Genomic DNA, 15,914 nt, shown 5'->3' with positions numbered 1-15,914 from the left:
GGCGTAAAAAGCACTTTAAAGGTAAAATTAACTTCTGTGATTTTACTTGTAGGTTGTTTCTGACTGAATATTACAGATTTAAGAGTATCTGCATTAGTTCTGTCCCCACAGTAAACTGCACCCCATCCATAGCTCCAAACCAACTAAATCAATATTGTCATGAAGCTTAAATATCATGTGCTGAGAATCAGAAGGCTGGATGAAGTCTCTACTGGACCCAACAGGCAAATAGCTGGTGTTAGGAGCCTGAGAGGAGCCAACCTGCTGATTAGACCAGACTTTCCCTGGTTCACTGCTCTCTGGTTTACAATTATTAAATAATTGAAACCATTCCGTAAACAGGGGAAGTGTAATATGTGATGCAATATATTATTTTACCTTCATTATTCATTAAATTCACATTAATGATGTAATTGTGTCTGTAACCACAGGGTGCTGCTTCAGTAAAAGGTAAGTACGGTAATCAAGCACGGTATCTGTTTAACGGACAGACGCGTTTCCAATAGCGTCAGACGTGTGAACATGGAAAAAAAGGGCCAGTACAGTCAATGAAATTAGTGTTGGACACAACAGCGCTGTGAATCGTTTTACTTATTGCTTACATGAACTAACATTTGCAGCGTTTGGCAGTCGTTCTGAGACATTTTTTCAATAAGCGCCTCTGGGACATAAAGCCTCTCTGTCTAATAAGGTCTGACTCTGTGCCACCACTTTGAAGGCCGGCTGTGCTGCGTCGTTTTAATCAGCTCATACGAGTTAAACCTTATTCATCATGATCAGAGCAGACATAACTAGTGAGCACGTCTGAAGCGACCCGGTTGATCCCAAAAAGAAACTTCAGAGGATAATTGGGAATGGCTAATAGTTTCCATGACAGAGGAACGTGGAGTGGAAGAACGCGGAGCGGTGCGGTGCGCACCAGGCTGCAGAGGAGGTGGCGGATGATGATCCACAGCCGATGAGCTTCTCGGAGGAAATAAATAGGAGCCAGGAAACAGAGGGGAGAATCACATGCGGCGCTCGTAGTGTGTTTCCCCTTTTAGAAGCATTTGATTTGAACTGTGGAAAACAATCACTACTCTCGATCCACGTATTAAGTAATTTCTGGGCTGCAGGATTTCAAGGGCCTTTCCCAGCCCACGCTGGCCTGGACACGGCAGATTGAACCGCTAATACAAAGAGACAGGAGCAGCACCTCATACGCTTGAGCAATTGAGAGTCTCCATTCCACTTGGACAGCAGTTTTTTTTTTGGTGTTTTTTTGCTGGAACATCCGCCCCGGCCAGGAATGGAACCGGCTCTGTCTGCTGTGAAACAGTGCTGTTACAACATATTTACTGAGTCACCGTGTGGAAAACCGTCGCTGTTTGGGTCTCATCACTACAACAGCTTCTAAACACACAATGAAGCACGTGTTGTGGGCCATTAGGTTCTGTGACAGCTGAACACATGTACAATCAGCGCATTCTAGGAGGCGTGATGCTGCTCTGCAGAGGGCCGCCCCACCTGGTTGACTCTTAGTGGGCCATGAATTGTTTTCCAGCAGGACAAAGACCCTAAACATACCTCTACAGTAGGTTATGTAAGAGCTATGTCTCTAAGGAGAGTGATAGAGGGCTGCATCAGATGACTGGGCCTGAGTTGGACGAGAGAGTGAAGGAAAAGCAGCTTCAACACCTCTGGGAACCGATGGAAAACCATTCCAGGAGCTGACGGAGAGAAAGCCAAGAGTGTGCAAAGCTCTAAAACATACAAAACATATTCTGGGTTGTTGTCAACAATAAAAAAAGAAAGAAGTATCCAAACTTTTGACTCTATTATAGTTTGGGCCTTTGATCTGAAAATTGAGGAACACTGGGCCAAGATTGTTTAGTATTCTCACAAGCGCTGTACTACCTGTAGCAGAAACATGAATGTTTTTAAGAATTCATAGCCTCCATTAAATTCTAGTACTTCAAACATTAAAGCTGCATGAGGTTCCATCACAATAAACTATAGCTGTCGTTATGAATCGAAACCTGGCTCACAATAGTCTGCAAATACCATCAGCACCATTTTCTTGGATTTTTATTATAAAGAACAGGTGTTTGAAGACAAAGTCAATGTGAGACTTGAAATCAGTTTAAATAAAATTATCATATGAAGTTGGGCTTTTTATACACATATATTTAGTTACTGCATCGATACATCACAGGCGTTACTGTTGGTCACCTTTGTTTCCAGAAATTCAGTTCAGGTTTCATTTGCATATTTACATCAAAATCACACATTGTTGTAGACAAACACATATGAACAGAAAACACACCAACACACTTTTCTCATCGCCACATCTTAAGGGCGGTTCCTGAACCTCCGTGGGTTAGGGTTAGGGTTACGGTTAGGGTTTGCTGGTGGAGGTGTCACAATGGTGGTGTTGAGCTGAGCACACCCAGAGGTGGCACACACGCCCGGAGGTCCTCTGAGGCCCGAGTGGCCCCTGAGTCCAGGACGGCCCACGTGGCCCCGCTCACCCTGCTTCCCTGGCTGCCCGTTGAAGGCTCTGCCAGGACGTCCACGCTGGCCTGTGATGGAGTCAGACATGCTGGTTAGCCTTGAAATTTCCCAACTTTTTACATGTTGACACTCCCCAAAAACGCAGTTCAACAACAATGAATTTGCAGAGAGAGATGTCTTTCTTGGCAAATAACCACCTCCTCCCTCTTATCCTGCGTGCCCTGGGAAGCGCAGCCTCAGCTGAACTCACTCAGAACATTAAACAGGCCTACAAGTCCATCATCAAACCATAGTCGGTATTTTACCATTTGGTCCCTGATCTCCCATGTAGCCAGGCACGCTGTAACCAGTGGATCCTTTGTCACCTTGCTCTCCTCTGTCCCCTTGGAGCCAGGCACACAAACATAAACATATACACACATTAGTGCCCTGCGACAGCAGACGTGTGATGGAGCATTCCCCACATGAAGAACATGTTATCCAGTGTACTTTTCAAACACATTTCATTGGCTTGGATCAGGAAAGTAGGATGAGTGTAACATCATTCTCCGGCCAGTGACCATAAATATAGTAAAACCATCTGTTAGCCTGCAGGTGTGTGTACAGCATTTGATGATGATTAATAACAGCCTCAGGCAGAGTGAAGCAACATTATCTCAAATACATATTTATGCTTTTACATTACTGCAGTAATGGTTAGTTTTTAAATAGAGTAACAGTGTTTCTTATAAAATATGATACATTACTGTATAATAGCAATGTTTAAGTTTGTGTGTGTAAAAAATATTTGCATAATAAATTATGCATAATATGTACTTTTATTTTTAATGACTATTGCTAAACATGTACAGTATGTCTTTGTGGTGCTATATTAATAAACTTCATAGATTCTCTTTTTTTTTCCACAAGCTGTTGCTTGTTACTGAAAAATGATGATATGGCATTTTTAAAGAATAACAAAGATCCTGTTTCATCCATGTCACAAACAGTAAAGTAACATGATGTGAGTCTTTCTTGGCCTCTGGAGCTATTTTTTATTACTATTGTATGGTCACATTTTCTGAAATGAAAAGAAATGTCCAAATTTATAACAATTCTGTTTTATATGTGCAAGATGTGTATAGAAAGCAACTGATCCCTAGCACACTACAAGGGTGAATACGTTAACATATATTTTGTTCCTTGTTGTCAGACAAGAATCTGCCGTCGGCCGTTAACTTCCACTGTATCGTTCTTCTGAGGCTTGTTTCTCTCACCTCTTTCTCCTTTTCGGCCTTGTTCTCCAGCTTCTCCGTAGAATCCCGGCGGTCCCACTTCTCCGTCAACACCATCATTACCGGGGTCACCCTGACAACATCGTCAATTGGAAAAATACACAATCAATGTTTGAGTATTCACTTCAAACTTCAATGTTTTTTGATGTCATGAACTGATGTTTCATGCACCACCAACCCAGGCTGTGAAAAGATTTATTCGCCTGATCACCTAATACTGTGTTGGGGAAACATTGTAAAGTACTGGTACTTCACTGTTCTTGGTTTGGCACCAAATGGCACTACATGAGCCTTACTGTTCATAGCTGAATGTAGTGGAATATTTTAATAGAGTCAAGGCGTTGAGATTGTTTATCAGCCTTTGAGTCGTGATTAAAGAAGCTGCAGAGCGTGAATCGATTCTACCCTGTATAATATTAATGTGGAAAAGACTTTTCAATCCAAGGACAGCGCTGATAGTCTCCAAAATCTATTCAACATAGACCAAGTGTCTAGTCTGTGACTCCTTATTTGTCCTCGTGGAGACGTGGAAAATTGTAATGTTTTCATTCCAAGCGATTCTGCCAAATTCTTCAGCTGTCTTAGCCCAGGCCAGACCTTAGCAAGCGAAGTGCAACAATGTATGGATAATGTGTAGCTGAAGTTCTAGAGACAGAAAATGAAACCCCTAAGGTGCATGAATACTCACAGGTGGCCCGGGGGGTCCTTTCTGCCCAGGGGGACCGGGGGCACCCATGGGCACATCCCCGTAGAGAGGACACACTGCGGCACACGTCCTCTTCACTGAGTTGGCAAAGGACGACATCTGCTCCAGGACCACTTTCTGACAAACCTCGATCACGTGTTGAGAAGCGAGGGCTGGGCCCTGAGTAATAAAAGATGGAATCGGTGGACGCGATCCAAGTGTGCAACATGTAATATGGAATATTACAGGACAGGGAATGTTGACGCCATCGTTGCCTCTCTGAGGAAATGCAACCAATAAATGAACGTAACAGTTTTTCCTGACAATCATTATGTATTTATAGGCACTAAGTGAAACCCTTGCTGTGAGTCACTGCTAACTACAGACTAATGAGAAACACTTTAAATGTGTTCTTGACACTGAAATTGTTTCTGAACTCTACGTGTGTGTAGGGTACCAATCAGTGCTGCAACTAATGATTAGGCTGTTGTTTCTGCGCAATTGCTCACGGATAAATGAAATGTCAGTTGTCGCAGCGCCTTCCATCCTCATGACGTGAAGTACTGCTCCATACTGTACCACTGGAATGTGTGTAGTACTAGCCAAACTATTCAGAGCCTCATGCTGTACTCACTGGTGGACCTGGGGGCCCCTGAAAGCCATCTGGTCCTCCTTCACCTCGAACCCCTTTAACTCCGGCAGGTCCAGAACGTCCATCTGGACCTGCTGGCCCACGCTTCCCCCGTCCTCCCAGAGGCCCCTGCTTCCCCCTGTCCCCAACCTACAACGCAGGTGAACAGCATTACAGCAGTCAGACCAGATTCAGGACAGAGGCAGCAATCCACATACATGTACTATTGTATGAGAAACCAGTGCTGAACATGGAAGCAGTGGCAGACTGAAATGCGTTTAATGTCATAATGAGCAAAAAATAGTTTTTATATGTGTTATATAGACATTAGGCACAGATTGCTCAAACAAATTTGAAACACCTGCATCAAATATTCAAATACTGTTTTACTAAACGTTTAAAGCAAATTGTGAGAACTGTGCAAGATTCACTTTGTTGCAATCATTGGCGTTTTTGCCCTTATCACATCTACAGATGCCTAAAATATGTCAGGAATGTGATATTAGATTTTTCAGGCTGCTCAATACTACAGACTGACAGTCTGTAGTATTGTCTGGTCAAAATAAGGATAATGAGGCTGGAATCTTGGCATGAACACACACCTGCATACTGTACAGTGAGTGCAGGGTAGATGGAAAAAAAGAAAAATGCTGAGAATATTTTTTAAAGGTTAAATAAATTATTTATTAATTATATTGTAAGTTTTTTTGTTCCCTTACCCTTCGTTCAGACAGGCTTTCTGTGATAAGTATAAGTCAGTGACACTATTCTTTATAGAGTAATAATAATCAGAGCTCACCTTTCCTTTTGGGGCCTTCCTTCCTTTTTCTCCCTTTTAAAAACATAAATTAGTTTTGAATACAAATTGAACACATAATTAGGATAAAACTACAGGCAGATAAGTTCATACTTCATTTTTTATAAATATGATTTTATTGTGTACCTGTGCACCTTTGACTCCTTCTTTACCCGGGATTCCTGTATCGCCCTGCCAAGTGAATAAAAATAATAAAAAGTGTTAAAAAGCTTGCAAAAATTGGAGCTACAGTAGTTGTTGTTTTCTACTCCAAGTGCAGAATGTTTTTATTAGATGTCTTTGCTTTACACAAGAAACAGCAGAACCATAGTTCTGTTTTTAGGGGAATATCCTAATTACACACAGCTGAAGTGAACTGTGCCGTCTTCTGTTCGGACGAACAGATCACAGACAAACTATTATTATTATTTGCTAGCAGATGGCTGATGGGTAACACTACATTTAAGATTGACTAGAATCTAACTTTACCTTTATTTGTCACCTGAAAATATTTGTAATAGTAAAATGGTTTGTATACTGCACAACTGCAGTAATTGTGGCATTAAATGGTAATTTTGCCTTCATCTTGCATGTCTAGCTGGTGGTGGGTGAGGATATATTACCTTGGGCCCTGGTTTCCCAGGCACACCTACATGTCCCTGTGAAGGCAGGTCACAATTTAATATCTTAACTGAAAATCAACTGTTTAGAGGAGCTCAGAAAATCCATGTTCTGCACTTACAGCGGGTCCTGGTGGACCGATAAATCCAGGTCTGCCAGGTTTTCCTGCAGAACCTTTATAACCTGTTGGTCCCTTGGGGAAAAAATACGAATCAAAAGTGATGAGATGACAAATTATCTCTCTAAATATATTATGTACTTGTCTTCAGTGATTGAAATGAAGTGACTTACAGTCTGGCCTTGGGGACCCATTTCGCCTGCTGGCCCCAACAAGCCTTTCTCCCCCTGTCAGACACACAAATGGGACACAAACAGATTCAACTAAAGACAAAAAACAACTGTGTTTATTATTACAGGCCTAGATCAGAGACCCACCTTTAATCCACTTAGTCCAAATTTTCCAGTAGGACCTTGTGGTCCTTGATATGCCTGAGAGAAGAAGGTGACAAGTTTGATAAACAATTTCACATGGAAACGTCATCAAATGCAGAACATATGGCTGTACCTCTATTCCTGGATCCCCGTCTCTGCCAGGTAACCCCGGATCTCCAACAATGCCCTGGGGAGATTCTCTCATTATTAGAAAACAGGCAAATCCAAAGAACAAGGTGAGCAAAGATGAGCTTTCTGCTCATGCTTGGTGGGTTGGTCAGATGCAAATTACCTTTGCTCCGATGGTGCCAGTTCTGCCAACGGGTCCTTGGGTTCCCTAGTTTTCACAAATGTAAAAGAAAAAAATTAAAAGGGACTTCAAACTGCATAAAACAAATTATTTTGGGGTATTTTTATACATACAGGTTTCCCCTTCTCTCCAGGAGTTCCCCTCTCTCCAGGATCTCCTACAATACCCTGTCAATCAATGTACAGATGGAAGTTACAATCATCCACTACTATGAAGCACATTTGATACAGCCCTCAGTCTTCATCCTATACAGTAGAAAGGGTTACTGTCGGGCATTTTCCTTCAGTGACTCATCAGCTCGTGTTGATACAGGCAGATAACAGCCAAAATCCAGCCACAGGAACTAACATTGTTTATGGATACAGATCCTAGGCCAAAAACATCGCTCCCATCCAATGTTTCAACCACTGATTTACAGGCTCTGTGCAGGCACATGTGGGAATTTAGATAGTGGACACAGAATCAGTGTCTCATACAGTATATAGATTATGAAACAGGGAATCCCACAAGAACCCACCTGTTTTCCTTGCGGCCCAGCCCGCCCAGCTGTGCCAGTGGCCCCCTGTTCACCCTAAAAATGAATGATTGAGAGAATTAAAGCGCAGTTTCTTAACAAAAAGAAGACAAGACAAGAACAGAGGCACTAGGGATACCTTAACTCCTTCATAGCCGGGGATCCCTTCAAATCCTCGTTTGCCTTTAGGGCCCTTTAAGGAGGCCAGAATGTCAGTGATATGCTAATTATACTGTATAACCACAAGCAAAACGGACTAGAGCTGTGTCTGAACAGCGACTCACAACGTCTCCTGGTTTCCCGGTCTCTCCGATGCCTCCAGCTGCTCCACGGACTCCCTTTAATGAATCACATGTTGGCTTTCTGGTTAAAAGCCTTGCACTAAGCTCTAATGAATAGTTCTCAATTTAATTAACACATCTAATTGAACCAGTGGAGACGTTTACCTTGAAACCTGCTGCCCCCTTTAATCCTTTTAGACCCTTAGGACCTCTGTCGCCCTGTAAACAAACATCTCATTGAACTCTGATCAGAAATATTGCACGGTGCAGAAAATGACACGAGCCAGGATTTACCACTTGACCCCAGAGTCCTCTCCTTCCTTTCTCGCCTTTGATTCCTTTCTCGCCCTAAGGAGCATGAGACAGGTTTCATTAATGTTAAGGAGGAGCCAAATCAGAGCCATACAGTTGGGGGAAAAAGAACCTCATCTCACCTTTACGCCTGATTCACCAGTGTTGCCGTAGTCTCCTGTGTCGCCCCTGATGCCCTGCAGGACAAAAAAGACAAAGGAGTCACTGCGCTGAAACTATTTGTTTGTGAATCAATCATCTTGAGAAACAGATCATAAAATATGAATGTTAGCAAATGTTTCCACTCAGTGAAAGCCACTAATAACTTTGGGGATATAAACTTTTACAAAGAGAATCTCCTTAGGCGTGACAACATTTGATCTTTAGTAGGACAGTAAATAATTTTTTTGCTGTCAGGGCAAAACAGACATGAGAGGCTGAGAAAGGGAACGTGGGTTTATTTAGTTTTATGCTGGAAATGCACATTTGCCTTTTGGCCAGCTGCAGTTCATGCCTGTAGATACGGAGGCTGGAGCCAGGACACGGTTAGCTTAGCTTAGCACAAATACTAGAAACAGGGAAAGCAGGCCTGCTCCTGTCCAAAGAGAACAAACTGTACAGTACCATTGTTACTCATCAGTGTCACATTATGGGCTGCCTCAGGTGTTTCCTCTTCGTTTAATGATCTTTAAGTCCAAGTATCGTCGGACTACTCCATCATCAGTTCAGTAAATATTATAAAATGGACAATAATTACGCTTATGCGATTTTGATCTACATTGAAGCACAATGTAGTTTAGCCAAGTTCTAGGAGCCATTAGTCATAAATATAACAAACTGACTTCCTCAGTAGTAAAGGAAAAGGTGTTTTCCAGTTGGCTGTAATCTGTTGAGTCAACAAACAGATTGAACAAGACTTTAATGCCTTTGCCTTGTCAGTTTGTTTAACTGTCGCACCTAGCGCTGATGCTAAGCAGACTCAGCTGTGCAGCGTCGAGCCCAGAGATAGGCAACGGTACGGCGAGAGTCACGACCGTGAACTTTACGACGCCTCGAGGGCGCTATGGCTAAAGACCACCCACTGCATGAGAAGGACAGTTCATACATGTCTGCCAGGAAATGCCCTCCTCCAGTGCCAACAGGGGGAGGACACAAACAAGATGGGGATCTGTGACTCACGAGCTGGCAGAAGGTCAGAGCCCCAGCGCGGGTTTCACAAGACAGATGTTTACTCCCAGATGAGCTACAGCTGCATTTCAGGAAACGACAGCGTAGCATGAACATCTCTGGAAATGTGCTTCGAATGTACGAGGGTCCGCGTGCGTGCGTGTGTTTGTGTAGGCAGCACGGGGGATTTCCTTCAGTGCAGAGGGCATGTTAAATGCCAGAGCAGCACAAACGCACGGCCTCCAAGCACATGTTCTCTGGACCGGCTTTCAAAGCTCCAGCGTAGTGTAGCGCAGCCCGCTAAGCATCAAGGACGTTAACAAGCCATAAATTTAAAGTGGAAATAATCACGTCTGCGCCTCCATGATGGATGCAAATGTGGGTGTGTTTATTTATTCACTGATCCATGTTTAATTGGCTTCTGCAGCACAATATTTAACTCATTACCATTCCCCCAAACCTGGCGTCTTCCCGCGGTGAATTAATTAGCCCCATCCACGGGAATAAAAGCCTTGGAGAAACCCAACATCTGACAAATTTCACACAATAGCAGGCTAATGCGCTCATTAGCAGACACACGGAGGCCGCGGTTGTTGCTCAACGGCCTGGTTTTCCTGAGTGTGTGGGATTCATTACGCTTGGCTCCATTTCTTCCAAATGGAAACACAAAACTATTATAAAATCTTGTGATCTTTTGCCAATTTGAATTTAATTCTGCCCTGAACTGAGAATTCCTGTGTTTTAAGAGACAAATGGATCTTTCAGAACCACCATAACATCTTTATTGTCACGTCTGTAGCCTTGCGTGCTTATCTTGGATTCTTCCTCAATCTTTCGCAAAGTGGATACGTTTTCAAACTATGAAAGGAGCCCGTGTTTACTATCGCTAAGTGCTTCTGCTTCCAGATCTGTTTCCATTCTGTCGTGTCTCAGTTGTACTTCTGTTGCCATTTTCCACAGCTTCACTGCTGTCTCACAAATGAAAGTTTTACAGTGTTATAATCCAGTTTAACTCTTTATCTTCCGTAGGGGAAGTTAAGTATGCACTGAGCAGACTAGAGTAATTAAGGCTTGTCTACACACACAGTCGATATAGTTAATCTATTTACCCATTTTCCTTGTCTTCCTGAGTCTCCAGGTTCCCCTGAAAGACCTCTGTGACCCTGCAGATGGTAAAAAAAAGCTATCAGCACAGGCTCAGCTTGTCTTGTCGGTGTGTTTTGCCAACATTCAGAGTATGGCTGTGTTCACCTTTGGCCCTGGAGGTCCCTGAATACCAGGTTGTCCATGCACACATTTGCAAGACGCTCCTCCAGCTGTGAGGCCGATCTCCGCGTAGCCTCCGCACTGAGAGACAGAAAAAATGGTTTCGAAATGCAAACATTTCTAAAATGAGTGCAAAGCTCGGTGACTCACGACACTGGAGAGCTCACAGCAGCCTTCTGAATAAGGCTGCTCCGGGTCACATGACACTTTCATCTGCTGGAGGTCCACCTGGAGAAGGACAGGATGTGCCAAATCTAAACCGGAGGGTACTGTATGGAATAGAACTAGTCTTAAGGGTATATGTGAAAATATGCAGGCTGTTACAGACACATACAGACGCAGAGCGATCTCCCGCCGCCCGCTTCACGATGGAGGTGAACCCCGTGCGAATGACTGGCCTGGGCTCGTCAACGGACTCCACGCTGACCTCCTGACAGTCCACCAGCAGCTTCACCTGGCTTCCCTTCACACTCAGCGCCAGCTTGTGCCACTCCCCATCAAGCAGCTTCTCAACACCGTAAAACGTCCTCAGCATCTGGCTCCCGCTGGGACTGGTGTAGAAGAAGTCCAGGGAGCCGGCGTCACCCTGGAAGCGCAGGCCGACCTGCTCGCGCCCCTCGGGGTCGCTGACCTGCCACAGGCTCCAGGACGTCTTGGCGGTGTCTTTGGTGACTTTAAATGTTGCAGTGACAGAGTAGTCAGAGGGAAGCCCATCTGGATACACATCACTGTGTGAGAGAGAGAGAGAAAGAGAGGTTTAGGGCACTGGATGACACCAATGAGGGTAGTTTCTACACAAAACAACGATTAGGTTTTGTGGAAACATGAGGGTTTTATTTTAGAAAACCGTGAGTAAGTAAAAACAGACATTTTAATTTCATGCTTAACCTCATTTAGAGCCTATTTTCTGCAACAATTTCAGGACACACATTTGTTTTAACTTTGTGTGAAAATGCAAAGCACTACTTTTCTAATGTAAACAAGCCCTAAACTTGAGCTAAAATGTAGTGGTTAAAGCCATGCAGCCATAGAACTGAAGGTCATCTAAGCATGTTATTTCCGACCTGCAGATCTTTACTTTTGTTCTCAATACAGTAGTAATGTACAGATGTACTGGGATATTATTGAAGGTGTGAAGCTGCTTTAGAGCCTGATGTTGCTCCCCTTTAAACATCAAAAGGCTGCATCTGTCACGTCACACATCGTGCTGTCACCTGATAGTGATGCCATTGTCTACTGTGTATGCATCTCTACATTGCTAATGCCCGTCTTCTGTACCTTATGGTCCTCTTTAGGTGGATAGAGGGGTTGACGCGGTAGGCCACGGCCTCAGGTTGGGAGCCGTCCACCCTCCTCACTCCTATCGACTCAGGCACCCGAAGCTCCTCCAGGAGATCAAAACCTCCCAGAGCAAACCCAGAGCTTATTTTGGGGTCACACAATCATGATTTAGTAACAACTGTGCTGGACGTCTACTAAAATTAATGTGGGTCCTAAATTGCACTACATATCTTCTTAGGAACGAGGCGTTTAAGCAAACTAGTTAACATGCAGTGACGATTCACTGTAGTATTCAGCAGCATTTGTTATTGCTTAACTACAGCATGACATCCTTTCTAAGTGTTCACAAAGACACCAGGCAGAGACAACATACAAGAACCAAAAAAATCAGTTGTTGGAAACAATGACATCTGCTGGTCATGGCCTAAACATCATCAGGACAAAAACTAGTCACAGCAGAACATTAATGTACAAAGACATACTGTAATAGTCCCACTATTAAAATGTTTCATTTCAAATGTGCTGAAGTCAACAGACGAATATGAAAAAAACTTACTTGGCAACTTTTGACAGTGGGTCAGACTGAAGGTGAGTAAAACTGCTGCAAACGCCAGCATTTCTTTGTCCACTGGCATGTTTAAATGTTTAATGTCCGGAGCTAAAAGTGCCTGCAATAGATCCACGCAGTAACTGTAATTAAGTTGCAGTAAATAAACAGAGCCACAAACTAGTAAGTAGTAAGAATGGATAAAAGGCGTGTTAATGCATTGAGCATTAAAAAAGTTTTTTATTTAGTTCTATATTTTAGTATAAGACCTACAAAATTGTATCCTGTTAAAATGCATTGTCCATACAGTTATCATCAAGATTGTCAAATTACTGACACATGCAAACCAAACATCAGATCACACTCAGAGCAAACATCATTAAACTTAAAGTTTTGTTTGCTCAGCTGCCTATGCCTTGTTTTTGTACTAATATACATTAGTAAAATATCAAATAAACTTACATATTATAGAGTGACTTAGTCCCAGGATCTCTGCTGATGGATCTCTTCCAGTCCCTGGTGTCTGGATATATCCCGCTTCAAGATGCCATCCTTGGGCCGGTGTTTGAGCTAAACAGGAAAACCATTCAAACTAGAAGCTCTGCGTGTCCCACGAGAATGACCCCTGAGCTCCACTTCACCTTTGGTCCCCACAGGATCTGCATCTTCTTATAGGTCAGTTCTACCTACAGGTAATGCAGCTCACTGTCAGCAGTCAGCATATGAAGGAAGCAGGTGTACTGCATGTAACCTATTATTCAAGTTAAAGCTACTAGAGAAAATATTAGCTGATATTTATCAAATATATCAAATATATATCTGATGAAGAATAACTCTATAGTAAAATAGTTATAACCAGAATATCTCAAAAACAAGTAACTTATAACTTTTATTGTCTTTGCTCATCTGTGGAACTGTGAATTATGACAAATAAGGAAACTTACCGTGAAATTCCTTTAGAACAGTTTAATATTTCTTTGTTCTAAACAGTATCTTACCATGAGCAGAGGCTCACTGAGGGACAGATGTAGTATGTCACAGGTAAACACAAGCTGCTCTGCAAACATTCCAGCTGCAGCAGAGCTTCAGTCAAAGCTACCAATCTGTATCTACAGTAACTGCAATGCTACATGTAGGGCCCTATGGAAAAGGCCAGTGATAAATACTAGTATACAGGTAAACAGTTACATATACAGTTGGAAGGTTTAATTGAGTGTTTTGACCTTTCTGTGACCTTTACTGAACATTAAACTAATTAACACGAGAGAGAAATGAGAATAAGAGGAGACTAAATTGTGACACACTCACCATAACTTACCAACTGTAGGGATGATGTGCAGCAGGCGTAACTTTTTTTATCATCTCAGTGAGCACGTTGCTAATTAGCACAACAGGACAGAACAGCGCGGCTACTGCGAGCAGGTTTATTACAAAGTAATGTTACAGTAACAATTTCAGCTCTACCGAAATTAACCAGACATTGACATGGATGCACTAGAGAATGTATACATGAAGTGGCACCTATTCAAGGCCAACGCACACGCGGCAGTAGGGGCTCGAACCAAACAGGGACTGTTGCTGCCGACAAACAAACAAGACTCGAAAGCTGCATGATTATAATGTTTCTGCTACTTGTCTTAAATAGTGTGTTTCAAAGGTTTCTGCAGTGCTTAGTGGAGTTTATTGTAGTATATTGCATTGCCCTTTAAATGCTTGTTGGCAGTATATTAAAGCACTTAAATAAATAATTGCAGTGTCTCACATGGTCTTCGATCTGCGCCAAACGTCAGCAAACATAAATTACAGTACATTCAGTAACTCTCAGAGCTCTAGGCTGCATGTCGCCCTTCATTAGTGAGTAGAAATGTTAGTTAACCGCAACAACACAGTCGTTCCCAGGTGTCCGAGTGTCCATCAAACCTCTACAGGTTTCGCATCTATAAAATAAAATACAATGAAAACAATTTGACATTTTCACAAAAAATAAAACACATTAGAAACAAGTACACAAGGCCGTTAACATTCCATTCGCACATCATTTTAAACCATACTGCCTCAACAGAATATTTTACATCTTTGCAACAATTTAAATAACACTCAACGCATTTGCAGTCTTTTAAGTTAGATATATCCAGTGTCCGTTTAGGGTGCAACTAGCTCCTGGGGTTGTTGCTTTTCAAGGCCACTGACTACCGCTTGGATCCCTTGGCCAGTTTGCTCGTAGGGGTGCTCTTTCGCTGAGGAGTGGGGATCTTCGAGGGTTTCCCGCCGAGCTGGCGGGACGCGGAGCGCGGCGTCGCTCGGGTCGAGTCGCCGACCGTCTCGGACGCGTCCGAGCACACGGACTGGATGTCCGAGATGTCGAAGTCAGAGGCGTCGCTTCCCCGGCGGCTGCTTCCTCTGCTTCCGGCTTTGCTGCCAGGTCGGCTGGAGTTTTTCCTTGGGTCTAGAGAGTTAGAACAAAAGACGCTATATTACTGTAGTTGTAGTTTTTTAAAAATTTAAAAACATACACTATAATAATACATATGAAATATTTACGAATAGCACTTTAATTCTACTTTGTCTGTTATAATAGTACTGCAGTATTTACAGTTTAATAACAGTTGGTCGCTCATTACTCACCACCTATTGTCTGTGTTCGAGCCTTCAATACAGCAGCACTGATCAACGTTCCCTCCTCACCAGACTGGAACCCTTTGCCCGACAAGTAACCAGGGAGGCGCAACTTGCTGCCTTGAACTTGTGTATTCTGCAAAATAATAATGAACAATATTATTTCCAGTTTTTTCACAATGGCAGTTTAATGTAGAGGAAATATCCCTCGTACAGCAAAATGCAAAGCAAGTTAGTTAGTTTAACACACTGCATTTAACAGTAACATATGCATGGATTACATATAACAGACATGCATAGTATACACATGACAATCAAATGGGTAAATAGTTCTTTAGACTCAAACTAACTTCCCAGTGATTAGTCATCTGTAGGTAAAGCTCATAGACCCAACTGAAATCTGTTTTAAATACAGTCATATTGCAAATCCAACATTTTCCAGACGCATCAGTCAAACTCAGGCATAAAATGAAAATATGCATGGTATCGTGTACAGTAGCAGGTTCGTCTGGGCTCTAGCTTTGATAAATCTGCAGTAGATTTCAGTCGGGTCATAATGATGCTTCCACGTCTCTTTTGTGACTATACCTCTGAGGATGAATCTTGGCTCTCAAAGGAGTCGGATGATTTAAGAGGAGTGGAGGGTTTGCTGTTTGTAAGCCAGGGCTTATCATAATTGCGGGTTATATGTTGGGTCTGAGGAACAATG

General features: G+C 42.8%; 2 protein-coding genes across 32 annotated transcripts in view; both read right to left on the bottom strand.

Annotated features, from left to right (window-relative positions):
• Nucleotides 1–2,056: 2,056 nt before the first annotated feature.
• zmp:0000000760 (collagen alpha-1(IX) chain) lies at nt 2,057–13,853 on the bottom strand. 2 transcript variants are annotated; one of them, XM_029175995.3, is made up of 27 exons: nt 13,052–13,853; nt 12,599–12,710; nt 12,040–12,163; nt 11,096–11,489; nt 10,912–10,989; nt 10,747–10,842; nt 10,605–10,658; nt 8,472–8,525; nt 8,332–8,385; nt 8,203–8,256; nt 8,041–8,094; nt 7,896–7,949; nt 7,760–7,813; nt 7,356–7,409; nt 7,225–7,269; nt 7,066–7,119; nt 6,936–6,989; nt 6,792–6,845; nt 6,622–6,693; nt 6,503–6,538; nt 6,027–6,071; nt 5,883–5,915; nt 5,087–5,233; nt 4,456–4,632; nt 3,750–3,840; nt 2,799–2,876; nt 2,057–2,561 (listed from the first exon to the last, which is right to left on the bottom strand). In XM_029175995.3, exons 2-27 carry the CDS (start codon nt 12,675–12,677, stop codon nt 2,332–2,334), a joined length of 2,319 nt encoding a protein of 772 aa, XP_029031828.1. In that variant the 5' UTR covers nt 12,678–12,710; nt 13,052–13,853; the 3' UTR covers nt 2,057–2,331. The 2 variants fall into 2 exon arrangements, with proteins under 2 accessions (XP_029031828.1, XP_055358297.1); XM_055502322.1 differs by lacking the exon at nt 13,052–13,853 and having other exon boundaries at nt 12,599–12,760.
• A 146-nt stretch (nt 13,854–13,999) lies between these two features.
• The window catches only part of dst (dystonin), a 73,755-nt gene continuing 71,840 nt past the window's right edge, over nt 14,000–15,914 (bottom strand). For 27 of the 30 annotated variants that reach the window (XM_055502249.1, XM_055502248.1, XM_055502251.1 and 24 more), the window contains 3 exons: nt 15,794–15,901; nt 15,215–15,341; nt 14,000–15,035 (listed from right to left, as the gene is read on the bottom strand). In XM_055502249.1, the coding sequence (XP_055358224.1) occupies nt 14,779–15,035; nt 15,215–15,341; nt 15,794–15,901 (492 nt within the window). In that variant the 3' untranslated portion in view covers nt 14,000–14,778. The remainder of the gene's footprint in view (nt 15,036–15,214; nt 15,342–15,793; nt 15,902–15,914) is intronic. The other 3 variants (XM_055502256.1, XM_055502264.1, XM_055502271.1) reach the window with 1 other exon arrangement.

The sequence above is a fragment of the Betta splendens genome, chromosome 15 (assembly GCF_900634795.4).
Source record: "Betta splendens chromosome 15, fBetSpl5.4, whole genome shotgun sequence".
In the NCBI taxonomy this organism is placed as follows: Eukaryota; Metazoa; Chordata; class Actinopteri; order Anabantiformes; family Osphronemidae; genus Betta; species Betta splendens.
This window is presented reverse-complemented; position numbering and strand designations above follow the sequence as displayed.